The sequence below is a fragment of the Echinops telfairi genome, unplaced genomic scaffold (genome assembly GCF_000313985.2).
Source record: "Echinops telfairi isolate 266 unplaced genomic scaffold, ASM31398v2 ScPeMD7_7410;HRSCAF=8448, whole genome shotgun sequence".
Classification (NCBI taxonomy): domain Eukaryota; kingdom Metazoa; phylum Chordata; class Mammalia; order Afrosoricida; family Tenrecidae; genus Echinops; species Echinops telfairi.
Window position 1 is genome coordinate 25,326,837 of NW_022111310.1, and position 27,904 is coordinate 25,354,740.

General features: G+C 43.6%; 1 protein-coding gene and 1 pseudogene across 3 annotated transcripts in view; both read right to left on the reverse strand.

Annotated features, from left to right (window-relative positions):
- Nucleotides 1–200: 200 nt before the first annotated feature.
- LOC101662483 lies at nt 201–905 on the reverse strand (annotated as a pseudogene).
- A 5,283-nt stretch (nt 906–6,188) lies between these two features.
- Nucleotides 6,189–27,904, reverse strand: part of FBXW2 (F-box and WD repeat domain containing 2) — a 23,003-nt gene continuing 1,287 nt past the window's right edge. Inside the window, exons 2-7 of one of the 3 annotated variants that reach the window (XM_004712558.2) lie at nt 22,477–22,894; nt 15,824–16,018; nt 12,399–12,532; nt 10,585–10,671; nt 9,643–9,812; nt 6,189–6,814 (exon numbers count right to left, since the gene is read on the reverse strand). In XM_004712558.2, coding sequence (XP_004712615.1) covers nt 6,526–6,814; nt 9,643–9,812; nt 10,585–10,671; nt 12,399–12,532; nt 15,824–16,018; nt 22,477–22,579 — 978 coding nt within the window. In that variant the 5' untranslated portion in view covers nt 22,580–22,894 and the 3' untranslated portion in view covers nt 6,189–6,525. Of the gene's footprint in view, nt 6,815–9,642; nt 9,813–10,584; nt 10,672–12,398; nt 12,533–15,823; nt 16,019–22,476; nt 23,346–27,904 lie in introns of those variants that run through there. The other 2 variants (XM_004712556.2, XM_045296574.1) reach the window with 2 other exon arrangements.

Here is a 27,904-nt window from a genome sequence, read left to right on the forward strand (position 1 = left end):
TACCAGTCCTTCACCAATTTCCAGAGGAAACCACTGGAATCTCTCCTTGAGGTGACTGACATGCACCCCATGCACTGTCTCTCCCCTCGAATTTCTGAGACAGAAAAAAAGGGTCTCTTTGAAGACACTCGATGATCTTTCAGAAAGCAGAAACATGAGCCTCCAGCAGGCACTGTGCTCTGAGAAACTGTGTGTCTAGCTCAGCTGCCGGATGAGTTGATGCGCTCCCCACAATATCCAGGTGAGCCCATTTAAGGAAGCCCACTTCATACTTAGTAGCATGATGGGGCCAGAGAGAGATGGAAAAGGGTGCGAAACCGAGAGACCACCTGGAAATTCTTGCTCAGGAAGGCAATTTCATGAATGAGGTCTTCCAAGCTAATGCCACCAAACTCCCCCAGGTCCTGCTCCATCAGTGTTGCCAGTCAGCCACATGGTCTTGTCTTTGACCTTGTTTCAGGATGGTTTCCCAGATGGACTCTGGGTTTGGAAATACCCATAGCACACACAGCTCCACCACAAACAGCACCTTTAGGGTCACAGGGGTCACTGTGACAAAGACACCACTGAAAATCATCTTCAAAGTCTCAAGATCGCCTTCTTCACCAGAAAATGCATCCCCCCATTGATCTTTTGGATGCGTACAGAGAAGGCCTTGGGCACTTCCAAGTAAGGAGAAGTAAGGTTTCCCCTCTAGTCCTCCAATGCGGCTTCCTGCTGTGACCAGGAATCAAGCAGGCCAATCCCAGTCCCTTACACAGGAGCCCCTTCCCTTAGCTCTGCTGCTGCTCTTCCAAACGAGCCTGCTTTGCCTGCGTGGCTTTGAGAGCCTGATAAGCCTTCCTCGCTTTCAGATTTTCTGGAACCAATGGGATCTTTGTTCTTGGCTCTTCCTCTGCCATCTTTCCAACTTCAAGGCTACTGCTTGACTGGACTTTTTTAAAAGGTAACTCAGTAAGACCAAACGTTATTGTAGAGAGAACTTGTCTGTAGGCCTCCACTGATCCCAGAGGGGTTTAAACACCTTTTGTTGGGAATAAGCCTATGCACGTAGGAATGGGACCTTAGTAGCGGTGCTTTTTAATTTACCCTCACCTATGTGTACAAACACATATGCCGACAGATATACGTATACATATGTATGCCTTTACCTATGTATGCCTCCCTATATGTGTACATGCCTCCACATAGGCTTTTGCAACTGCACATATCTTGCTTTTTTTTTTACTGCTGTTGCAACGTTTACCAAAATTTTGCAAGCATTTACCAAAATTATCTCTTTTTACCATGTACTTCTGGACGTCTTCACCTTGATCAGGTTGTGCTGACCTCACCCACACTTTGGATTCCCCCGTCATATTTCTTAACATCAGGGCACAGTTTTCATGACCCAAGGAGTGTGCATCATGGGGATATGCTGAGCCCCTGGCTGCACTTCCCTCACACAGGCTCCAGAAGGGCTTTATGACCCACAGATCACAGCCACAAGGGCCACAGAGAACAGTCTTCACAAGGCCGGAAGCTACCACTACAGTTTCTCCCCTCCGGGTTTTGTTTGTTGTTGTTGTTGTTAGATTATCTTCACCACCAAGAGAACAGAGCGTAGGGTTAAACATGCACACAAAAGATGGGGACATCCCACTTGCAAGATGTCTAATCAGTGTGGTCATCCACCACTGTGCTCCGATGTGCTCACAACCCTTCGTATCACAGCCCAGAGCGCTGTGGTCTGTGTGCCACGGAACTGTCCTTCGCTGGCTTTCTGGAAAGACCAGCCATGACACAGCCTATGGAGCACAGTTGTGCGCTGACACCCACCCTGGGCGGCTATGAAACGGAATCCACTTGACAGCAGCTGGTGAAGTGAGGCTGAAATTCGGGGCTCGTCTCACCCTCATGGCGGACATTTAAGAACGAGCCTGACAAATATAATAATAAGAGACTCTGAGGATGTGAGAGGCAGGGCAGGAGAGGGGAAGAGGATTTCAAGGGATCCCTGCCCATTTGACCTCTCAAGGTCACGGTACTTTGAAATCAATTGTGTTCCCCCTGGGCCTCGTTGGGAAGCTGTTATATTATTGGGCACGCCACTGAAAGCACCAACAGTGAAAGGACGGAGCCAACACTCAGACCTTTCACTTCCAAAGACACACTTTTGAGAAGTTCCACCCGGGCTAGTGGCAAAAAGAAAGGCCTTACTACAGAATATTATTTTAAGGAAATGCAGCTTTATTATTTTCAAGTACAAGTAATAACTTGAGCTTGGCTAATCCCATGTTGCCTACTTGAGGGAACCTGCTTTAATGGAGAGAGATAAACGAGTTATAGTGAGCACAATCACTCTTGGGTCAAAAGAATGTTTCTATGATGCACAGAGATAACATCTCCTCCTTAGAGAGACTTCTTGGTCCACAGTCACGCCACAATTTACTTATGCACTCCCACCTCCCCAACTGCACAATTTGACTATAAACCTCACCTCACTCCCCCTAGATCACAACACGCACCAAACAAGTGAAGCAGGAGCTCTCAGTGGTACCATGTCAGTACAGAGGCTGGCTGGGGGACGAGACCAGCCCTTTTCACCGCAGCGTTCTCACCAAAGGAGTAAGTCTAAGTGAGGCAACTTCTGTTCCCAATGTGAGAAAGAGGATACCATAAAACTGGGAGCTTCTATCATCTGAAATGATAATTTGCCAGGCTTAAATCGGCAAGAACAGACTTTAATGGGGCACATTCCGGAAGCGTAAAGTAGCTGGACTCTGGGCTACAATAAAACTAAGGGGTTGACACTGGTCAGGGTGTCGTGTCAGACTGTAAGCAAACAGGTTGTTCTGAGGAAGGCTTCAAGCACACGGAAACAACTTGACGGGGCTTGATGAGGCTGCTGGGGGTGGGAGGGGCTGACCTGGAGCAGGCACAGGGAACCTCTGACCAGACACTGGCCAAGACAGATGGTTAAGGGGCATTTTTGTCAAGAATGCTAACCTGCCCTTTTCACTAAGCACTCTCCCTGGCCCTGAGTAATTCTCAAGAATGTTTCCGTAGTTTTAATACACCATGGCAAGCACCAGCTAAATAACCAGCTAGGAAGGACGTGTCAAGGGACAGTGTCTCGAAAGGCAGAGGGGGTGGAGCCCCTTGCCCCTTTGTCTCCCCCCCCCACCCCCAAATCCTAGAGTAATGATCCGAAATGGCTCCCCTTCCTACAGACAAGGACAAGTGGTTCCTGCGCCTATGCCCTCAAGGGGCCTGGGCTGGGAGAGCCATGGTGGGAAGACTACCCTGAGGCTCCCAAGGGAAATCTCAAGGAGCTGGCTGGGTCTGGCCAAAACAATGTGTACAGCCAGGGTCCGGCATCCTTAGCTGCTTGTGTTAGGCCAAAAAGCACCTAGGCAATGACCATGTCTCTGTTAAAATAATACTGTTTCCATGGATAAGCCTTTTCCCCCAAGATGTTCAACAAACGCAGAGAAGTAATCACTCGTCTGTGAACAAATACTAGAGAGGGGCTTAACTCGTCGATGGAAAAATGGAATCCAAAGACAATGGAATTTACCCACAAACTTTTAAAAGGCCCACGTATCATCTATGTTCTAACTTTACTAAGGTGTTTTTTCCAGTGATCAGAATAAATGTCTTTTTAAACTACTCAGAATGAATTTACAGGTGACCAGCAGTGCTTTACCCTTTAACGCTCCTCTCCACCTTCCACTGCGGCAAGCAGTGCGCACATGGGTGCCTTCCTGTAGCTCCTGTTCGAAGACTGGCTCCCTCCTCCGTGGGAGGAGGTCGTTCTTCTTCTGACAGCCCAAGAGGGCGGTCCCGTGATGCAGACAGAGCTTGCTGAAATCCTCGCTGGCACGGGGCCCATCTTGCCTGGAGCCTTAAGTTGTCATGGCACTTTGCTGACTTGAGGGGTGAGGAGCCCTGCGCTTCCACCAAATGGCAGAGCTACCCAACAAACCCAGTGCACATTAAGAAAAAAGATGGGGTTTCCAGGCCATTGGCTTAGCAACTGCATGAAACGAAGCCATTTACAGAGAGACCACGGCAGCAAGAGTCAGTGCGAGAGGAAGGTCGCCCCTAACTCAAGGAGAGGAAATAAAGGGCCTAGTGCTTCGGTCAGCCATACACCTCTATTTTTATTTTTTAAAAGATGAGTTGGCTTTCCACTTTATAAAAGCTGGCATTATGAACACAGCCAGCATCCCCAAAGCCATCCAGGACACGGCTCCGGTGAGACGCCCATCTCTATCGAGGGCTCAAGCTATGCACGCGCACGCCAGCCCGATGAGAACCTGGGGCATCCACCACTGAGGAGGCAGCAGACGGGCACGTACGTCTCAAATTTTGTAATCTGTCACATTTCTCTCTGCACAAAGAGTTGTAATTAAAAATATTTGTCTTTTGAAGCTGTATTTTAATTCAGGCTGGATGAAGAGGGAAAAACAATTTACTCTCAGCATTACCCTCTTGCAAATCGATTCCAGCTGTGACTCTGGCTACACTCCTAAGAGGCCGAGGCTGAACTCACGTGCAGACCTCCACGTGAGGTAGATTACACCCAGATGTGAGGGACAGAATCTTCTTTTCAAAAGTGTACCTAATCCCCCTGGGGTCTCAACATGGCTGTGAACGAAACCAACCATGGAGTCTCTAAAATACTAGCTTTGCCGCGTCCAGAGCTCCACTGCCAGCTTCTATGCTGCTGAGAACCATGAGAGCCAAGCCCCAGGGTCCCCGTAAGTTCAGCCTTGCCAACAACTTCTTTTCCTTCTGTCAAATGGGCATGCTTTGTATGACCATCAGCAAAAAGGAGCCACTCATATTCCCAGGCAGGCAGCTCTCCCGGACGTTCTTTCCTATACATCAGTGACTGAAAGCTGTCCCACGTCTGCCCGGGACGCAATGGGAAACGGCTCAGGAGTAAGAGAAGGGCTTTGCTAACGCCTGCTCCCTTCACTCCCCCACTCAAGTCTGTGAAAAACTGGGGTACAGCACGTCCATGGCTGACCCACAGGCTTGCCCAATGGGGCACAGCGAGCCGAGAGCCCACAGGCAAGTTTTGGTTAGTCCACCGGATTTTAAATCACCTTCCATGAGTGGTGAACATGGAAATAATCAAGGCATTTCCAATAAGGACCTGGATTTCTTGTTCCCCCTGAAAAAAGATGAGAAGACCAGCCAACACGGGGTTGAGCAGCAGCCTGTACTAGATAAACTGTCTGTGGCCCAGCCCAGTGCTACCTGCCCACTGATGTTATCTGCACAGCTCCCTTGGGCATCTGCTTATGAACCTTAATCTGGGCGATTCCCTCATTTTAAAGATGAAGACAATGGGAGGCCAGGGAAGGAAAACGAACTGCCCCAGGCCACACAGCAAGTTAGAGGCAAAGAGGAAAGGTTCTCTTTAACATCACAGTGCCCTGACTCTACAGAACCCACTCTTTCTCTCAAGTTGAATCTTTCTTTTCTATGTTCCTCCATTATCCAGCCTTTTCATATAGTTGATTTCCTCACAGATAACTTTTGATTCAGTGCTTTCATTTAATATTTTCTCCGACCCAAAGGCAACACTGGATTGGGGACCAGACAAAACTGCAACATCACCTTTTTTGCACACCTCAGTAGAGCTAGACCTGGAAGGAATCTTAGCAATCACTCCAGTGCCACTTAGCTTTACAGACAGTGCACTGTACCCTAAGCAACTGATATGGCTGCAACCACAGGATTCCTACGTACCACAGCCAGCTCCCGATCTCCCGGCTCAGTGCTCTTTCTACCACATCATGTCACCCCCCCCCCCAGCAGTCTCCCTGGCTGTGGGGGAGTAGGACATAGCACCCTCTGCATGGAAACAAGAAACTACACAACTCCCCCACATCTTAAGACAGGTGCAATCTGGACTCGGTCAAGACCAGGGGTTTAGAATGAGTTATAAACAATCAACGTAAGAATTAGACTTGCTGGAAGACAGACTTTCTTTAGAACTGTTATTTGGTGGGGAGTTTATGAATGTCACAGGACTGAGCCGTCTTATTAACACTGGCTCTTATAAAAAAACCTAAGCCCCATGTGCGAGAAGTTATTGTAACACCATAGCACCTTTGCTTCAACTAAAAAAAAAGGCTATAGTAAAGAGGTTTAATAACAGACTTAATATGATTTTATAGGCAACCAACTAGTAGATTAATGAACCAATTTAATGTTATTTACTTAAAACCAATATTCCAGTCAACAAAGATGAACCCAAAATACATCCTCTCATACTGACCAACATAACTAGTACAAATGAAGTTAACGGTGTACCTCAGTAGCATGCTGTGTTGTTGTATCAATAAAACCAGCCCTCCCCCGCCCCGAGCCCTGGCCCTCTGGCAAACATAGATAAATGATTGTGCACTGCGTGATGATACCATTAGGTGAGAGAACTTTGGTTCATGCAGTCAGCTGCCACAGAGGTTACACTCGAAACCCGCAGCCCTGGCACCCAAAGTCAGTTAGTGGAGGCAGCTCACGGCATCAGCCACGCTCCTTCCACAACACCAGATGAATACTGTGGTCAGGCATGCTGGTGGCAAAGACCAGGCCCGCATCGTTGTGCCCATCCAGTCCATTCAGCCAGGATGCTTCGCCTGCCAGGAAGCTTGAGCCTCTCTTTGATTTCCTATACTCTGGCAGAGGCCAGCGGCTAATCAGGCTCTCTGTCCGCAAGTCCATGATGTACAGGTAGTGGTTGTCAAACAGCAGGGCAAAGATCTCTCCAAAGCCGAGCAAGGCCAAGTTTGCTATCTCAGGCGTCTTGATGACCCTACAAAGATGAGAGGTCGGCACCGTGAACCACAGGGGGACTTGACTTCTCTGTAAGTTAGTGTCATCTTTTCTGGTGACTACCACTGAATCCAATATAAAACTCCAGAGCATTTACAGCATTAAATGAACATTCTTGATAAAAAGGAAACCGTGACAAAAAGCTCGCTCCACTAGAAAAGAAAAGGCAGGTGGGGTGGGGAGGGGCGCTTCAGTCTGGTTCCGCAGCCGTGAACGGGGAAGGGTTAGTCTGAAAGCACAGAATACCCAGACCGCCAGGTTGGAGAGGAACGGACAGAGTCCCTAGCAGGCTCGTTTTCCTTAAGAAACAGAAAGAGAAGGGCAGACAGGATAAATACTTTGAGCCTTCACAATTAGACCTAGAATGTAAGACTCGACTATTCCCAGATAAGAAAAAAAAAGACTTAATGAGTGAACCCTACAGAATGTTGGAATACGGGGAACACCCTGAAGCCCAGAACTAAGTTTAAAAACCAAGGGACTGAAGTGTGAGTCTTATCTACCAGGTAGCACCTGTGTGGGTCTCTCTCTCAAAACTTCAGAGGCTGCAAATATTAAATCCTTCAACAGAATAAATAAGAGCAAAGTCCTCACACAACTTAGTTTGTGTGATGTGCAAGTGCGGCACAGTTAGGTGCAAGCTGATCCCAGTCCACCGTGACCCCACGCGCACGAGCAGACGGGTCCGTAAGGTTTTCAAGGACGGGAGCTCCCAGAAGCACAGCACTGCATGTCTGCCTGCGTGGCTATGAACTGCCGCCTTCCAGCCGGTGGCTGAGTGCTTACACATTTGTTTGCACCCAGAGCCTCCTACCTGCAAGTTTAGTGAGGCCAAAGGTTGACCAGAGAAGCTGGAGTCCTCTTTAGAGGCACTAGTAAGAGCTATGTGACAGGGGTGTACAACTGCGTACTACAACACTCGAGTTGAGCCCCTGAAGGGGGCTTTAATAGGGCACTACCAAATTAGTGTATGTTCAAGAAGTCAGCCAGAGCGTGAAGGGTAACCAGGACAAGGAACTGCTGAAGAGTGATTAGGGGAGAGGGTACTGGATGGGGCGGGGAATGACACACGGCGGTCACCACTGAACAGGGCAGGAGTCAGAAATTAGCACCTGTAGAAGGGACCTCAAAGGGACCAAAAAAGGGTCACAGAAGACGGGGTTGATGTTAGAAAAGGAGAGAGCATTTCCCTTCTATTGAGCATCTATGAGGGAGGCAGGCTTCAAAAAGTTTGTGGGGAAAATGGAATGAAAACTAATGGAATTTCTCCACAAACTTTTTGGAGCCTCCTTATATGTTAACCCCCTGGAACATGATAATTGCGATCTCAATCCACACAGCCAGGTCAGTGAGAGGTATGATGCCCATCGACATGTGAACAAGAGCCCTGATGGTATACTAGATTACCTGTTAGGCTGCTAACCACAAGGTCAGCAGTTCAAACCCACCAGCTGCTTCAAGGGAGAAAGAGGAAGCTTTCAGCTCCCATAAAAATATACAGCCTCAGAAGCCCAATAGGGCAGTTCTACTCTGTCCTATGAACTCACCATGAGGAGCCGGAAGAGACTCCGTGGCAGTGAGTCCATACAAGTGAGTAAGTAGAGGCTAAGAGTGTAAAGGTCTCCTGATGTTCTAATACACATGTAGCATTTAAACTCAGACCCCCTACATTTGGTGATTGTTACCAGAAAAGCAATGACAATCTTCAGTTTATGTGTAGCTCTTTATTAAATGGATGAGTGTGCAAATTAATAGATTTCGACTGAACATATGCTACTGAGTACCACGTGTGCTAGGCTGCCCCCTGAAAAGAAATGCCAGGACAGCCCTCTGACTGCAGTCAGACATGAGAAACACAGGGCACAGCCATTCTTCAGTTGAGCCTAGAGAGCACCTTTGCTGTCTTCGGAGGAGGAAACGGAGCTGGGTGCTCCAGATTGCGGGAATACTAAAGACCTGAGCATGTATTCAGCTTAGAACTGATTATCTTATCTCTGAAAAGACTCTGTGATACTATTGATAAAAATGAGAGAATCCCAGACTTAAAGCACAAAGACGCTGCAGAACAGAATGCAGATCTTGATAGGCTCAAAGTCCCTCTTCCTTTGGTTACTTGAGAAGTGTAACTTGTGATACAACCGGGCCCCTTCAACCTAGACAGCTTCCCATGCCGGACTAACACAATCTAGCTCAAGAGACCATCATCTCTGTCTTACTGAGCCACATGCTAGCATTTCGGCTTTGCTTCCTATCAATTACGTAGTTACAAAACTTAAGTAGCCGTAAGTTCAAAACTTAAATTCCAGCACCTTTATCTCTGATAGGATCTGTACTGAGGCTTCAAACGATGTTGGGTTATTGGTTTAAGGGAGGAAAAAGGAGATACAGTTCAATTTTCAGCCAACAATAGACAGGTCTCTAAAGGGGAGGTATACAAACCTTAGAACCATTTAATCAGATCAAAAGGGCAGCATATTCTCCCGAAGGCAGAGTTCAGAAGGGTTAGGAAAAGAGGAGGAATGGAAGCAAGAAGGGGGGAGTGACAGTCCACGGAGGAGACTGCAATGAAAGAGAGAAAACTGACGATGCCAAGACAGGGAGACGTCACACAGTTTGTGGGAAAAGTGGAATTAAAGGACAACAGAAATTTTCAACTTTTGAAAGCACCCCCTTGTTATAGCCTGTTTATGCTAATATAGAACACATTTCCTAAAAACCAGATTACTGACTCGTACATCTAAATATGTAATCTTCAGCTTTACTTAGAACTGCAATTTACTTTTTCATCAAAGGTTGAGGAAACCTTACCTGAGAATATCGTAACTGGCAAAGTCCCACTGGTAGAGACCTAGGGCTGAACTACAGACAATGTATTTGCCATCAAAATGAAGTCTTGGCTGCAGGCAGATACTTCTATCCTCAGAGACAGACAATGTCTTTAAGCACTTGCAGTTGATTTCTCTCCCAATTGGCCAAATCTACAGAATATATACATACACATGTATTAGGGAAGGAAAGCGACCACGTCATCCATCACAGGAAACCTGTCCTGCAATAAGTGGTGTTTGTCGCTGAGGTCAGAGTCAAAGCAAAGGATACTGGAAAGACTACAGGTCCTGATTCAACTGCAAACGTGTTGCTTAACACTAGGTAAAACACTGTCGTTAAACCTGAGTTCCCTCAACAAAGATAATGTCTACCATTATTTAAGTAACAGTCTAAGAGATTCATTGAGAATATATGCATGCGTGCTTCAGAAACTCCTTGCAAATTTTATCATCACAAATTGTTTTCCTAGTTTAAAGCTAAAAATTGAGGAGGATAGGAGATACACATCTTAAGAAAACGGTAAGAATGAGTTGAAAAAAAATTTTTGGTGTGTTTTTTAAACTTGCATTTGTAAATTGGAGTTAGAAATTGCCTACACATAAGAATGAGAAGAAAAAAAAGAAGTTTAGGGTATCCAGCACTCCCTCCCCATCCCGTAAGGAACCCTGGTGGTGCAGTGAATCTGAGTTGGGTTGCTAACCACAAGGTCAGCAGTTCAAAATCACCAGCGACTCACTCCATGGGAGAAAGAGGAGTCCTATCTCTGTAAAGAGTCTCAGACACCACAGGGAGCTCCTATTGGAACGCTATGAATTGGAATCCACTCAACGGCATATGGGTGGGTTTGTATATTTGTTTATCACGCCTTTTAAAAATACTTGCCAGTGTGTGTGAGACAAACTGACAGAAGGCAATGCTCACCTTGATCTCATATTTGTCTGCACTTAGCAGGATGTAGTCTCCAGGGCTGTGCAAGAGAGACTTGACTTTACACTTCTGCAAAACCACCTGGAAATAGAAATATCCGTGTTCAGAGCCTCTTAATGCTGTTTCCATTATACTGCTTCACTTAAAAACAAACAAATAAATAAATTTTAAAAAAGTGCTTGAATGGCAAAAGGATGCTATAATGGCTAAGCAGTAAACATATCACTAAGTTAACTTCTAATGATAATTATTAACTTCAGCCAAATCCTCTAAATGATCAAAAGGGTTGAATACTGGCAGCATTTAACTTTAGTTTTAAGCCTGGAAGCAAACAGCAGAACGAATGTTTAAAATTATAAAATGTAACTTTTATAGAAAACGTGAAAAGCCAAAAATTAAAGTCCATAAAAACAGTAGATAAAATGATCTACTGTTTTCAAAAGTAGGTGTATTCAAATGGAAAAGTCACCCGACCAAAAGCTGTCTTTGGTAGTAGACTCGCCCAGACCTTGGGCAAGACCATCTAATCTCTCTGTTGCTCAGTTTTCTCATCCTTAAAATAGGGGCTGAAGCACCTACTTATCTCAACCCACACGGCTACCATCCTGAGGATGAAATGGAACAATGCCAAAAATAAAAATAGTGAAGTAATAAAAGCTAGCATCCCAGGAGCACTTGCAATACTCTGTAAACACTAAACAGTAGACCCAACAGAACTGACTGACCCGCTACTAAGTGCCATTAAATTGCTGGGTGTTACTCCAATCTTCTCACTTACAATTCACAGGCACACTTAGGGGATGATAAAACTCAAGCCCAAAAGCAGCATTAACTTATCCATGGGATCACAGCCTACCTCCTTATTTCCCACACCACCAAGTTTCCTATACCACATAACTTTCTATCTAAAAACTCACAGGTGCCCAATACAGAAATATTCTCTCTTGAATGACTCCCCCTTTAGAAGTTGTCTAGAACGCAGCAGTCATCTCGTCTCTCTTTCTTCATTGTTCCCACAATGAATCAGACAGAGCAACTCAGCTGGCTTTACCATGAAGAACCTATTATTTCTTACGCGCCTTTCTCTTTCTTGAGTATCAACACCTAAATCTAAGCCATCAGCATGGTTTGCTTCACCTACTACCAAGGCCTAACTAGTCAGCCGGAATCCGCTTTGTGTCCCACTCTAATCCACTTCCAGTCAGCAATTAGCTATTTTATTAAAACGTAAATTATACCAGATCCTTGCTCATAACTCTTCGATTGTTTCCTACTGTAAAATCATGATACTAAGGATCCTTAAACATAACTTATAAAACCACACACATCTACCTTTTAGCCTACCAATTAAACCCAGCTCCACTGGCTTCCTGCCAAGCTCCCACATGCTGCATCTTTCCCACCCCCGGTTTGTGCACACACTGCAGCCTCTGGGACACCTTGCACTATTCTTTGTCCACCAACCTCATATTCATGCTTCACATTTTACTCCTGCCCAAAAAACTTGCCCCGAACCGACCTGATGCTCTTCCATCAACTGTGGTGCCAGAACAGAGGCTGAACAGCCGGTTTTGTTTGTCCCCTGTACCCACTAACGCACCGTCAGCATCTTTCCCTGTGCAGCGACTGATCCACTAACAATAAACAATCGGCCAAGTGCCTTCTCGGAGTGGTCACAGTGTGCACTGTCATACTCATGGCTCCGTTTTATGCTTCACCCACAGCCATAGGTGCACCCATCGTGCTCCACCCCACACCCCACACCCAAACGCTGCCATCAAGGTAACTGCTCTTTTAAGTTTTCCTACCTTGGTGACCCATTCCGTGTGCCCGGTGAGTGTGTTCAGGCATGTCCCAGCAGATAAAGCCCACACTTTCACAGTGAAGTCTGCAGAGCCACTCACCAAGATATCCAGTTCATCATTGTAGTCCACACTAAACACTAGTGCACACAACACACACCAAGTTAACACATGCCTCTGCCCCAGGGCTTTGATGACAAATGAGTTCAACATTCATTCTCCCCAGCCGCCCAGTGTACCAATGTCCCAACAAAGGTCTCTGCAAGACTGGTATTACTCACCTATTGTATTTAAGATTTAAAAAAAAACATGGTACGTTGTTATTGCTTTACATATTATTCTAAGGATTCCATAAAATAATTCTGATCAAAAGAGGGCAACTATAGAGCATAATTTCAAATTCTCATGGATGCTCACAACTTTCTGGAATCAAGAGAGTGTGGGCGAACTTCTGACACCACTGTCCTGAGATACTCTTTAAATCTTACACTAAAAGCATTCCCTGCAGTCTTTAAAGAACCAAGCAATAGTTTAGGTTAACTAGTTAAAAAAAAGGAGGGGAGGCTGTTTTGAGTAATGTGCTCTTTTAAGATATACTCGAGATCAAATTGACAACAGCAACTTGAAAGGTGATACAGGTACGACTTTAAGGGCCAGTGGATTTATGTTAAGGAGAGACACACCTCAGAAAAGGGTGAGAACAGTTGCGCATTTCGAAGGATGTAATGTCACTAGGTTATATGTGCAGAAACTGTTGAATTGGTGTAAATGGTACGTGTACAACAGACGTAAAGGAAAACAAAAGGAAGCCAATGTGAGAAGCAAAACAAAACCAAGGGCCAGACAGATCCATTCATTCAAACCATGTCTGAATTTCTTCACAGCGGTCTCCAGCACCCGAAACAAGGCCTGCCATGTGACGGGTATTCAAATGTTTGCTGTGAAGGGTCTGCCAAGCTCTCAGGTGCACAAGGGTCACAGGGAGGATGACATTGGTCTCTCAGGGAGTTTAGTTGAAGGGCAATGGAGAAAGGAGTCCAAAAAGATAAATATTTACCTCAAAAAAAAAAATATTTACCTCTTGCTAGGAAAACAGCAAGAATAACTGTGTGAGGCAACAGGAAGGACTGTAAGGAGGTAATTTAGGAGATGGCTTTGAGGAATAAGTTTATCAAGAAGAAAGAACACCCCAAGTAGAGGGGACAACACCGGCCTGGGAAAGGCGCAACACTGTCCAGGGAACAACAAGGAGGTGTTTAGAGCAATGTTGACAGAGTTCATCAGGCTCAATAAAAAACACCTGGAAATCCTGGTACACGGTGAGAAGCATACTTTCAAATGCAAATTTCTAAAAGCAGCAGCTAATAGCAGATTGCAAAGATTCAAGAAATGTAAATGAAGACAAAACAGGGAGAGTTGTCAATAGTAAAATAGCTAGGTTTCATTCTAAGAATTACTGACCACTAGGGTAAGGTGACCAGATTTTAACATTGGTAAAGCGGGACACCACTGATAAAACCCATATCCTGGAGAAATAGCCACATGGCAGCTGAAAACCGTATACCCTAGCTTGTCATGGGTTCTTTCCAAAAATTGGGACTTTTTTAAAACACCGCGGGATACAGGAAAAATTGTTTAAAATGGAGACTGTTCCGCCAAAAGCGGGACGTCTGGTCACCTTATACTAGGGGTGCAGTGCAAGGAAACGATGGACATAAGACAGATCAAAATAAGTAAGATCTCTGTCTTTACGAGTGCATAGATTGGTGTGCAAACTTGTGCAATGAGTGTTGATACTGGCTACTGGGACACCTACAGCAGAGAAGCCCAATCTAGTTAGAGTCCAGGAAGGTTGCTCATGAAATGGTGATGTGTAGGAACAGAGAGCCCCTATGCTGCTCATGGGCGAGAGCTGCAGGTAAATGAGGGCAGGCAAAAGTGAACTGATGCACAAGATTTCAACAGTGCTCGTCGTATCTACCATACAATGCAAACGGGGAGACGCTGAGATCTCAAAGCTATATTTAAATGGCCAGATTTCTGGGCAATGCTACTATACATTTACTAGGTAACATTTAGGTATCTGATACTTTAAACATCTCTCTAGACAGTTGCTTAACCCCATTTTAATCAACCCACCATGCTTCAATTAGATGTAATCTGTGTCGACCACACAAGCTGGCAACCAATGTTACTCTTTCAGACCAAATAATGTGGGCTGAATTTACAAATACAGTACTCGTTCAATTTGTATGTAAAAAAATCTTTGATAAAAGCAAAGGGGAATGAGTATTCAACAGGCTATCGAGGAAATAGAAGAGCGGGGAAATTGCCCCTACTTCCTTCTCTGAGCACATTTTTTTTATCAGCTAAGGAAAAGTAAGAAGGGTAGGGGAGGATTCTAAATGAGAGAATAAAGCGAATTGACTGCAATGACTGAAAAAGGGGGGCGGGCAGCCAGGTGAATAGGTAACAACGATAAAAGATCCTATTCTACCCACATCAACTGGAGAACACAGTCCACCAAGACAAGGTTCTACACTCACTGTGCTGAGTACAGACCAGGGTCTGGAACCCTCACGAGCGGCCGTCTAAGGCACAACCACTGGTCCCTCCCCCTGGAAGAGAAGAGTGAGGAACACCAAAGGTGCATGGAAACACCCAGGCCACTGAATTCACGGGCCACAAAACAGCAGCCTCTACAACACGAGACCAGAGTAACTACGTGCTGCCACTCACTGTTCTAAAAGAGACTCATGTTAGAAGGTCCTGGATAAAGTGGGAGAAAACTGTGGAACAAAACTCAAAATCGTAGAAAAGACAGGCTTGAAGTTAAAGGCATCCAAGTTAGCTGAAAAGAAGCAAAAACTTACTGTATTTGCATATTATGTAATAGGAAAACCCCAAGGGCTCAGAGCATAAGAAAGTAGTTGAAACTATTTGAAAGATTCTGCTGTGTGAAAAAAACAGCTTTACTCTTTGGGTAGAGAATGCTGGGGCCCCTTAACACTCTAACCCTTACCCTTCAGGTCTGGAACTGAACTAACTCTCGTGGCTCAATTTTCAGTCAAACAGTAGACAGGTCTATGGGGAGGACAGTAACAGGAAGGAGGTGCAGACTCCTTAGAATAATCCACCATTTAAGATAAAAGGGCAGCATGTTCCTACAGACAACGTTCAAACAGGCAGGAAAGCAGGCCTGACTGGAAATGAAAACCACAAGGAGATAAGTGATGTTATACACTGTATGGGTTGCAATAAATGATAAAACTAAATCATGCGTGAATTGTTGAATGGAAAACTGACTTGCTCTGTGCACCTTCATCCAATTAAAAACATTAAGTACAAAAAAAAAAATCATATTCCCAACTTCCAACTTTAAGGGATCAGGTCAATGGAATCATAAAAGGCCTTGGAAAAGGGCAACCCACCAGCCCCCGTGTGTCCTCGGAAGTGCTGGGTCCTGGCTCCGGAGCTCCATTCCCAGCAGGCCACGGTGTTGTCAAAAGAGCCTGTCACCAGCTTCTGCTCATCGAACTTTACCGCTGCGCAAGTGTGGGTCTGGATGCCATACACGCACTGCCCTGTGCTCACATCCCACAGCTTTGCAGACAAGTCATCTGACCCTTCAAGAGAAAAACATGCAGGCTAATGAGAAACCAGGGGCGCTGAAGAAGGGAAATCAAGCACAAACCCATGGTGATCTTAATGGGACCCCTCACTGGCCTCCTCTGGCACTGCTGCATTGTGGCTGAGCAAACAAAGCCTGGAGAAATGGACTAGACTTGCTCAGGAGCACCAAAGAGGTGTCACCAACACTGGGAGACCCTACACACTTGATTTGGTCCTTTTCCCGCAATGTTTCAGGCTATCTATGACCAGACGTTAGACCAAACCCATATGCAACATTTCATAAATCTTTATCTTGAGCTCTCTGATTGAACTTGAAATGTATACGCTTGCACGCTCGTTCACTGCCCAATAACCCAGAAAGCAATTGGAAGGTTGAACACTAAGCAGGGAGAGTTGTCTGCTGAAACCTCTTCCACTGCACGGCAAATTGAAAGACATTAGCTCAGATCATGGCTAACTTGTGCAAAGAAAAGACTAACTGCTAATTTCTCAAGCCATCTTGAAGTGTTTAAAGGCACTTCAAAGAAGACCAGGGATAAATTATTCCTAGGCATTCACAACTCTTCAACCAGGTGATAAAGTCTCTTTAGAATACATTAATCTTCCAAGGCGCTTAGTCTAAGTGTGATAGAGGAAGGAGTAAAGTGAGATCAACGTTTCCCTCTCGCTAGGGAAGGCTCATGGAGGAAGACTGCGTGGAGCGTCAGGGAGGATTTCAAGGAGGCAATTTAGGAGATGGCTCTGGAGGATAAGCAGCGCCTATCAAGAGAAGAAAAAGAACACTGAAAGAGAAAATTGCAAATTAAGGGTACTTTTTCCCCGACTGTGATTAACACACTATACCAATCATGAATGTAGGGCCTGGCTTTAATTAAGTACAAAATCCTAACATTAATTCACGACCTACAATTTACCCTTGGAACAGAAAAGCTCAATAACAACAACAAAACCACTTTGGGAACACAGAAAATACAGTCACAGTTAGGACACAGTAATCTCAGAAAGCACATGACCAGTTTTTAAAAAGCTGAAATGACTAGCCACTGTTTCAGACCAGTGAAAAACAACTATCATTTATGAATGAGAGCCTGAGTTTTGATTCAAACTCTTTGTCAGTACACTAAAATGAAGACTTTTTTTTTTTTTTTCATTTTACCACTAAGGGACTTAGGTCCCGTCTATGAAAACATATATGCAGGGTTGTATCTCCAGAGCTACAAATCTAGACTATCTCACTCATATCCACTGTTTTAAGTCCATTCTGAACTTAGTCTGGCTGATCTACTCATTCCGAGCGGTCATTCTATTCATTACTTAAATAAATAAATCCAACATCTAGAGTTATTAAGCCCCTCTGTGTCGATCACAATGTAACAGATAAACATCACGTATCAAAGGGTTTCTGTGGAACAATGTGTCTTGTAAGTCTATTTTTCCACCAACTCTTTGACAGGCCTTCATATAATCTAGGCTCCGGGAGGTCTGTAGTGATTACAGAGTGGGTTGTGATCCGCAAGGTTCGAAAGCCCCAGCAGCTCTATGGAAGGACGACTGGGCTTTCCTCGGAAACCCACAGGTCAGCAAGGACTCGATGGCAGTGAATTTGGTAAGTTAGCTAGTTTGTAAGAATAAAACTCAAGTCTACTAAATTTTAAGATTCTACTCTCTACATATCACACTACTTGCCTACAATTTCCTTTTCCTCTAAACCCTTACCAAACCCATTGATACCATTGTTGATTGTACTGCCTACTACCCACATGTCAGAACAGAACTGCCCCATTGGGTTTCCAAGCCTGAAATTCTTACAGAAACATGTGGAGAAGCTGATGAGTTTAAACTCCCCAACCCTCCGTTGGCAGTGAGCCGCTTAAGCCACTGTTATCAGAGCACCTTACAATAGCTGAAGTAGGTAATCTTAGAAGCTTGCTAGATGGACATAATTTAAATCAATATGTCAAAAATATAGTCCGAATATGCAATCAACAAGATATTTTATTGAGACATTTTGCGGGGTTTTTTGGGGGGTGTCTTTGAAATCTAGGAGCATTTTCTTCAAGGGCTCAGGTGGCTGCAGTGTTGGACGGAGCAGGTTAAGAGTTATCTTTAGGTTCTTTCAGCTTGAGCATTTTGTAACTCTATTCTTAAGGAGACAAGTAAGTAGGAAAAGAAATCACTTTAGGTCCTGTATGAGCTTGGTTTTGAATGACTGCCACGCCACGTTGGTCTCATTCACCCTCTTAGCATATACTTGCAGCCCTCCATGTCAAGCAGGGCTCCTGCGAAGACAAAATGCCCAACAGGCAATAATGACTGTGCGATAAATAGAGGGCAGCACCCAAAGGCCCTGGGAAAATACGAGAAGGGGATTTCAGCTGGGCTCGACACTTGTGTGTTCCACAATTATACCCGAGGAGCTGGCAAGACCGGCTCCTCAGCTACCTTGTTGGCCGCCTTTTATTTCGAAGCTAGGCTTCAGCATAGTGTTGTTTGAAAAAGCGATAGGAATTTCATAGCTCAAAAAAGGTTTCAGATTTTAACTAGTTTCAGCTGAAATGTAAAAGATGAATAAGTTAACTAAACCCAAACCAAACAGTAAAAATGGAACAGAAAAACTGTTTCTGTAAAATGGCATTTTAAGCTTTTTAAACCATACAGTCTGTTGCAGCTACTCAACTCTACCAGGCTTGGCCTGCAATCTGTAGCCCGCCTATCCCTCGTCTCAAAAACTCACTGCCATCAAGTTATGGCGACTCGTAGGGACCCTATAGGACATGGAGGAACAGCTTTACAGGAGTAAAAAAGCTCTTTCTCCCACAAAGCGGGTGGTGGGTTTGAACTGCTGGCCTTTCAGACAGGAGCACAAGGTTTAGCCACTATGCCACCAGGGTTGGTAATCTCTGGTAAATACCCACTTAAGATGATGACAACTGTTGTTTAGATCAATTCACAAACCTAACAGAAATCACTGTGAATGAAAACAGGCCACCAAATATCTCTATTATATGATAGTCATTGGTTCAAGTTCATAAACAACTTAGAGTCACTATAAAGACTGTCTAGGAATGATTTACAATGTTTGTCAAGATGCACCATCTAAAATATGGGCACTATTGGGTGGGGGAGGGAGGAAAAGAGAAGCTTATATCATGGGCTTAAGTAGAAAATGTTTTGGAAATGTTAATGGCAACACATGTACAAATATCCTTGATACAATCAATGTATGGGATGTTGTAAGAGCTGTAAGAGCCCCCAATACAATTATTTTTAAAATAAAAATAAAATAAAATATGAACAGGTTTCAAAAGCAGCTCAGTAGGAAGAGGATGGAGTAGGGAAGGTGTAGCAGGAGAACTGGCTCAGGGAAATGATTCCAACTCTGACCTCATTTGCATTTATGAAAGATCACTATGATTAAATCATAGAGAATGGCTTGCAGGGGGTGGGCTACTTAAAAAAGCTAGTGAGGAGATTATGGAATTATTTAAAGTAGGTTAGCTAGATAAACACTGTAACATTCAACTCGACACCTCAAAAACTTCCACAAAGCAACCAGGATAAGTTCTGTTTTATATGGGTGGGATAGGTCTACTCGGAACTCTGATCCTCAGGAGCCAACAGTCCCCATGCCTTTTTGACTGTATCGCTGCATTGGCTAACTGATGATCAGAAATGAAAGGGACTACACAAACGTTGGCTGTTTAGACCCTTTAAATTACATGAAAGAAAAAAAAATACATGAAAGAAAACAAGTCCTATCAATTTAGGAAACAGGAGACAACCGAACTGTAATATAAAAAAACATCAGAGATGGGTGTGGCAGTAACCATGATAGGCAGAAAAATGAGCTGTAACCCAAATGGAGTAAGCTATCTTATCAAGTTTAAATATTTAACTGGTAGAACCAGATCTCAGCTCTCAACAACCTCTGATGTATCTGACTGTTGACCAACTGGACAGACATTTACCAGTGCTTCGTTAAAGCAAACGATCTACTCCCTCTTGAAACTGCTACCTTCACTGTTGTTTCTTTACCTCTCACATTTCCATACTACACTCTTCACAGATCGCCTTGGGTCTATTCTCTTCCTCTAACACCTCCTTTTCAGGTCTCTGTTCCAGCCATAGCTGTGCTGTGACAAACTCCTACGTCTTTCTCTCAAGTCTTGAGTACTCTCCAGGGCTGTGACCTCGTATTTCCAGATAGTTGGGGGGAATCTGCACTTACACTCCCTATAGGATACTCAATTCAGTTCATCCCAAGCTCAACTCATCTCCACTCCCTCAAATTTTAATACCCCCTCATTTTATCTTCCTGTTTCTAAATACTATGACTTTTTCAGACACACACACCTAGAAGCTTCAGCCATGTAAAAATATTTTTTGTGTTCTACTCCCAATCTGTTTCATTAAAAAAAAAATCTAATCAATGAATTAACAAAAGCAGCAGAGCCCAAGAGCACATGTAGGAGCCTTGGAGGTAGAGTAGGTTAAACGCTGAGCTGATGAGGGGAAGGTCAGCAGTTTGAGTCAGCCGCTGCTCTGTGGAATAAAGGTGCAAGAGTTGGCTTCTGTACAGACTGAAACCTGGAAAACCCTACGGAGCAGTTCTTATTGGCCAGAACTGACATGACTGCCAAGGGATATTGGGTTTGTTTGGTTTAACAGCACAAAGTATAACAGGTTACTTTATTGTCATTTCAGAAATATATTGCAGGACAGAAAGGTAACTATCTAATTCACTGTTTATTCTGTCCATTTTTTTCCTTGGCCTTTGCCATCACTCTCCTTGATAAACTGTTTTACTGCATACTCAAGTGACTAATCTGAGTCACTGTACTTTTATTACCAAATGCAGGATTTCCCAATTGAACCTGTTAAGTAACAAGATGACACAGGCACATGTATAATTCTAGAACACTCTTCTCACAAGTAATCATCCCAGGGGTAGCCGCTGTTAGAAAATTTAAATGATTTGGGTCATTTCCAGCAGCCACAGCATCACTGTCTCATGATCGTAATCAAACTAAAGAAAACAACACACAGATCCATCTCCAAAATTATCTACAAATGCAGGGCTGGAGTCACATCTACTATAGACAGTCGCAGGCAGTTCAGACAACATAAGAAACAGCTACTCCAAGTAACTGAGGTCTTACAGCATTTCAAAAGTAAAGCTTCACTAGAAACAAAGAGGGGAGAGGGGAATTGGCAGTGGTCCTAAATATTATGCATCAAGTGCTAATATTTGTTTAAATGCAAAAAAGCTCCAAGCTCCAGGGCCATACTACATCCACAGATGAGGAGGCAAAAACCACACGGAAAAGCTTCCATCACAATTAAGAGAGGACATCAGCGCACAGAACAGATGGTAATGATTCATTAAGAAGGTTAGGTAAGATAAGTAACAATGATGCAAGTCTGACATAACTTCAAGATTGTAAACCAAATCATGAAATGTCTTAAATCAAAATGCTGCTTTTATAAAATTGGCAAACTGTCTAGCAGTTCAGAGGCCATACCACCACACGGGAAAATGTACACTCCTGACGAATAAAGAAATGTGATTTAAAATCAATCTTGGGAAATCATATCTTAACTTTTTATAATATTAAAATTCAATGCTCATGGAACTCTAAGGGAAGAAATAGATTTGGTTTGTAAAGACTTCTCTGTGAACATAGAGATTGGAAAGAATCAGAAAGAATATCACTCAGACTTTTGGAGCCTGTGAGTATACTTTGAGGCTTCTGCCCTAAACAGGTCATTCAAAGAAAAAAACCAATGTGAACAAAGATCGATAAGAATTTGCACACACACACAAAATATGCACAAACATGAAAATTATATAGTCCACATAATGTTGTATTTAACCAAAGGAACAGATTATTTATTAAAAATGACAACAATGTAGTTTAAGTAATATACAAATGTTTATTAGAAATAATCTTGGATCAAGGAAGGACACGAAGTATGTTACATACACTGTGAGTAAGCATGAGAATGCCGGCAGCCCTTCAAACACTTTATTACAATGCCTGTCAAATATATTGCCTAACACACGGACACTGATTGTAATCACACATAGAAATATATGCCCATTATAACTGGATAACATACATAATCCTAAACTTTAATGTTTATAATTTGTTAAAAATATTCAACTCCCTCCATTCCCTGGTTCAAACTCTAGCAATTCTCCCAAGATTCACAGTTTTAGAGTAAGAAAACAAAACCATTCCCATATTTTACAGATATAGAACTCATTTGCTGGGACTAGATACACCAATAGTCCCAGTGTTTCCCCCGCCACAAATCAGTGATAAAAGCGAATCTCCACACCACAAGGAAATATTACAAGTAGAAAAAGTGCAGAAAAAGATAACTTACTGTATTCTACAATTACAATTACACTGTATGCAATGCAAATAAGAGTTCCAATATCTCTTACCTGTACAGAGAAGTCCATCTTTGTAGTAAAGTGCATACACCCTGGCACTGTGTCCAATTAATGATGAGGTCTCAAAGGCTTCATGGTCCTTGAGTTGCTTCATTCTCAAAATAGCCTTCAAATACACCTTCTTCCAGTGCAAAGCGTCCTGAACAGAATCATCTATCTGCCAGCCCAAATTTTTACACGCAGTCTGCCACACCTCTGTACAGGCACTTATCACCTTATTCCACTGTTTAGAGACGAGGCAGCAAGTGAGTAAAGTCTGAGGATCGAGCCACTTTAACAAGTGAAAACTGAGCTCCAGGGGCAGGAGCCTGAGGAAGTCCCGCTTGAGGAGAGTCTCCAGGTCATGAGAGAGGTGCCTGAGCTGGGCCGCCCCACTCAGACTAATCAGGTGGTCCAGAGTTTCATTTTTCTGCAAGTCCGTCAGAGAAAGAAATGTAACAGAAATGTTATCAAGCCATGTCTCAAAGTCCTTTCTCTCCATAAGGTTATGGGAAAATTTACCTGTGGCACATCAAAATATTGTATTAGTTCTGCTCAAGAAGACCGTTCAAGCAAGACTGAAAACAAATTAGTGTAAAAAACGTGACATTGCATCTTTATGTTTCATTACTACATCACAATTGTACAGCTAACACACTACTATTTACCTAAAAATCTTCCATGCGCACAAAATACATTTGGAAAATCATACTTTAACAAGTCATGACCTCTGGAACAGAAGTTGGTAGCAAGCATGATGGTATGTGAGCCGTGACCGTTTTGAAGCCCAGACATGCAACATGCATGAAAGATTTACAAAGTATGCATTCATTATAATAGTCTACAATACACCACCACAAAATGCCATTATAAAGCAATTCTTTTCACCAATTCCTTAATATGCTCTATCTGACCGCGGAAAGCCAGCACCAGGATGTGACAACCATAAATCAAGTCGCAGGGCTAGTAGTCTGAGACATCAGTTTTGATGCGGCACACCTGACCTGTCAACCAAAATAACAAAACCGACACTTGTGCTGGCACGAGATGTTCATGTAAAACGGTGGGGAAGAAAAGCAAGCGAGTAAGAAGGCACTCCCTCAGGTATTCTGGTTCTCCCATCTCCTGACAGCACTGCCTGTCAAAAGGCCAATGACCAAGGGCCTAACTTGGTCTTCCATAGTCTGTTTTCATAAGCTAGGGCCAACCCTTAACCATGAGCCTCAGAGAGCCATGAGGGTCCTGTTATTCTGTACAAATAGGCAAAGTAATAGAGGTACGATCATCTCTGCTTTACAGATGAAGGAACTACAGATCACAGGTAATGATTACCTGCAGTCAAAGAGCTATAAGAACAGTGACTGACAGACTGGAGGTCAGTACTTTTCCAAACACATCTTGCTCTGAAGTCAGCAATATCACTAAAACCACCGCTTGGTGGTAAGGCACGGGGCAAGGAGTCTGATTAAACAGCTCTTCCATGTAGAATGACAAATTACTCCAGGGCTAAGCAAGAATCAAAAAGTGTACATGCTCCCTGCATTATATATCGTCAAGGTGTGACTCATTCTCAGCAATAGAGAATAAATACACAGAAAGCACAAAAAGCAAGCAAACCAGCAAGCAACAACTCCCTCTCCCAAGACTGGCCATGCACGGAGGCTGATGTTAATGGTGGGTAATGTGCACATGGGGGTTTCTTATTCTACTTTCATGTTTTCCATGATTTAAACAACAAAAAAAGTTCTTCTAATTTCAGACTGCCTTACTAATCACAAAAACTTAAGCCATAATCACTGTGAAGGAAATCCCCTTTCGCACATGTCTTATCTAGATCAGGGCGACACAAGAGCCAGGTTTCATCTTTCCACTTGGTAAATGTAAGGCAAGTAAAGTTATTTCTATTAACTTTCCAATCAAATCAAATTTGGCAAGAGAGTTATCAGACAAAAGTATTAATAGAAGGGAATGAAATCTTTTCCAATTACACCATTTGTTCTGCTATCTCACAGTTCTGGTTTCTGGACAGTGACTGGACTTCATGATAATACTTTTGAAGCCTCAAGTTTGGACTAGAAAGAATTTGTCACTTTAGTCTCAGGCTTTACTAGGCTGCCAAAAAAATAATTGGTTCACCAAAAGTTCCACCAGCTGATCATAAAAGAACAAGCCCCCTCCTAACCACCATCTGCCCGTGAAATGAAAAATCTTTACTTAAAAAAACCCAATCATTCACAGCAAGACACACACACACACACCACCCTCTTTTCTAATGGCACACCAAATGCTAAAACAGCTAATTAATTCAAAGCATGGGTGTGGCAGAGAGAGAGCAGGAAGCGGATTATACCAGGGAAAGAATCAGCTAACTCCTGGAAAAATTCCCCTCTTAGCCGTTGACAGGGTCAGCAACAAAGAGGGAGACCCTCAATGAGATGGCTTGACACAGTGGCTCTAACAATGGGCTCAAACATGAGGATTGCTAGTCACATGACTAGAAAGTATTTCTACCTGCTGCATATGGGATTGATGAGTTGTAGTCAATTAATATGGCCTTTTTAGCCATCAGCTGTATGTGATATATAATTCTGGATTCTATGCCTGTGGCTATAATTCCATTTTCAAGGGTGCTCTCTGTTTCAGGATTAGTATTGAAGACTATTTACTACCAGTGTGATTAAAACATCATCCTTCAGTTTCTTTGGAGGCTATGGTGGGCTAAACAACAAAAGCCACACCTCCATAAGAGCTAACACCTGACACAGAAAAATCTCAAGGACCACTGGGAAAAGCGCATTGGAGATTTCAGTCTGAAGTGGTAGAGACAGAGAACAGAGGCACCAGAAACTGGCATGATGGGGCTGTGAGAAAGAGCACCTGGCCAAAGACACAAGGAGGCAAAGGCCAAGGGGAAATGTAGCCGCGAGGCTGAGGACCAGAGACTTGGCTGCTGGCTGAGGAGAGGTACTGCTGTGGACAAATCACTGTATTCTTTCTGTTTGCTGGTCCTGACTTGTGGTAACCTATTAGTTTCCCCTAATAATCTCCCTTAATTGTGAGTTCTGTGTGGCCAATGCAACAAATCATTGAAAGGGAGAGTGGAATAGGTAGAGAAGGAGGAAACTGGAGACATAGGGGAACATGCCCCATGGCAACAGGGAAGCCACGGGTCAAATGGGCCAACCCCACTCCCATGCCGTTCACTGCAACTGCAGTCCCCTGACTTGGAGTTCACGAGACAGCATCTCACCGCCGCCACCGCCGGCATCTATTTCTTTTACTTTCGATCATGTGTGGGGGTGGGAGCGTCCAAGCAAAGCTTAAATCTGTAGAAATGCTTGCATTTATGTGAACTGGATTGTGATTTCATTGGTCATGAGACAAATTTATAATTTCTATTAAAACATCATCAGGGTTACCTTGCTTTCTATCATTTACAAAATAATTCAGAGGCGTCCTATAACAAGGCAAAGGAATGTGCTCAAGCCGTCACTCAGATTATGGGATTAAAAAAAAAAGATTGTGGAGAAAGTTTTCCAACGATCAACTTATTAAAAACAAGTGTCTCTGAGATTTCTATATTCCCTTAACTCCCCCTGCCCCCAATTCTAACATTCCAAATTGGAAAGGCCTGGTGGCAAAGTGGTTATGTGTTGGGCTGCTAAGTGCAAAGCCAGCAGTTTTAAACCACCAGCCACTCACTGGGAAAAAGACAGGACTTTCCACACATGTGAAGAGTTAGTCTTGGCAACTCACAGGGGCGTTCTATCCTGTCCTATAGTCACTACGAGTAGGCACCAACATCCACATCGCTGCCCTTTAACCCCTTGTGGATGGAGGTCACTTCCAGTTCATCTGATTGCTCTGATGTTCTATTAAAATAAGTCCATCAACTCTACAGTATACTATTTTTAAAAAGCTCCCACTTTTATGAAAGAAGTAACTGACTTTGGAGGAGGCAACACATGAGGCTACAGTGGCTTTGTCAGGGTCACAGTTCTAACCTGAACTCTTTCTGAAGGTCTCTAAGGAATGCCGAGTGCTGGTAGCACAAACTGCGAGAGGAAAACCAATGTAAGGAGGCCCTTCCAAACCATCCGAACTTTCCAACCAAGTGCTGGCCTTCTCACTCAGCACTGCACCTAACTTTAGGGACAACTCCTACTAATTCTAATCTAATGTTATATAAACTTTGCCCACACACAGAACAAAAAACCTACTCCCAACAAAGTATTTATCACTAACATATTTATTTGCTGCACTTACAGCTTTTAAATCATTAAAAAATGTTTCCAGCCTTTCCTTGCACTGAAGTAGGGCTAAGAAAGAACCACAGGCACCTGCTCCAACTTACAAGTTCTTAAGACTCAGAAACAGATCTCACTTGTAACCTGTTGCCGGTCTGTGCCAAGGGCAGCCAGGAACAGGTGCATAGAGGCAGATGGCATAAATGAAAGTTTTAACCCACTGCCATCAAGTTGATGGCCAACTCATAAGGACCCAATACGACCGCATAGAACTGCCCCTGTGAGTTTCCAAAACTACTCTTTATGGGAGAAGACAGTCAAATTTTACACAGAGTAGATAGAGTGTTTCCTATGTGACCGTGGGCAAGTTCAATTAACTTCTAAGCTTCAGCTTTTTCCTTGGAATTTTCCATTATAATGGAAGCTGTCACCCATTTCTGAGAATCAGAAATGATAGGCATGCTGAGCACAGCGCCCAGTCTAAGAGTACCTTAAGTAGCACTCTTTGTTATAGTTTTATTTTAGAATACCTAATGGAAAGCTTTTCATAGCATTGATGTTTAGGTTAGTGGAACTGACTAGAAAACTACTAGCAACTCTTTCAACCCTATGGTTCTATTAGTTTCTCAAGCTACTTAAAAATAACAGTTAAGTAGAAATTATCCGGAAGAAAAAAATCATGGGCTAAAATTTGCTAAGAAATTAATTGTATAATTAAGGGCAGATATTGACTTAAGGCTATACTTTCTCACTCTATATATTTTTCTCTGCAGCCCAGCCATACCGCTGGTTATCTTGCCCTCTTGCTCACCCCTCATGCTAAACATTAGACAGACCCTCCAGCTCTCAATATTAACAATCAAAGCCTGTGGAAATAGGTGAGGGGATGGGAAGATTCCCATACTAAGAGATGGGAGACCTGCATTTAGTCTCTAGTTTGGCCATTCACTCCCTAAACGCCCCTAGGCAAATCTCGTATTTGAATTGGGTTTAAAAGACTAAAAAATGACCATACTAGTTGACACAAAGCCAATTCAGAATCATGGCAAACTGAAAAAAAATCATGGCAAACTCAAGAATAGCTCAATACTGTAGCTCATACTCTTCCCTCCCCCCACCCCAACCCCCACCCCACCCCAAACAAAACAAAACAAACCTCAACAAAACATATCCCCTTGGCATAGAACTGCCCC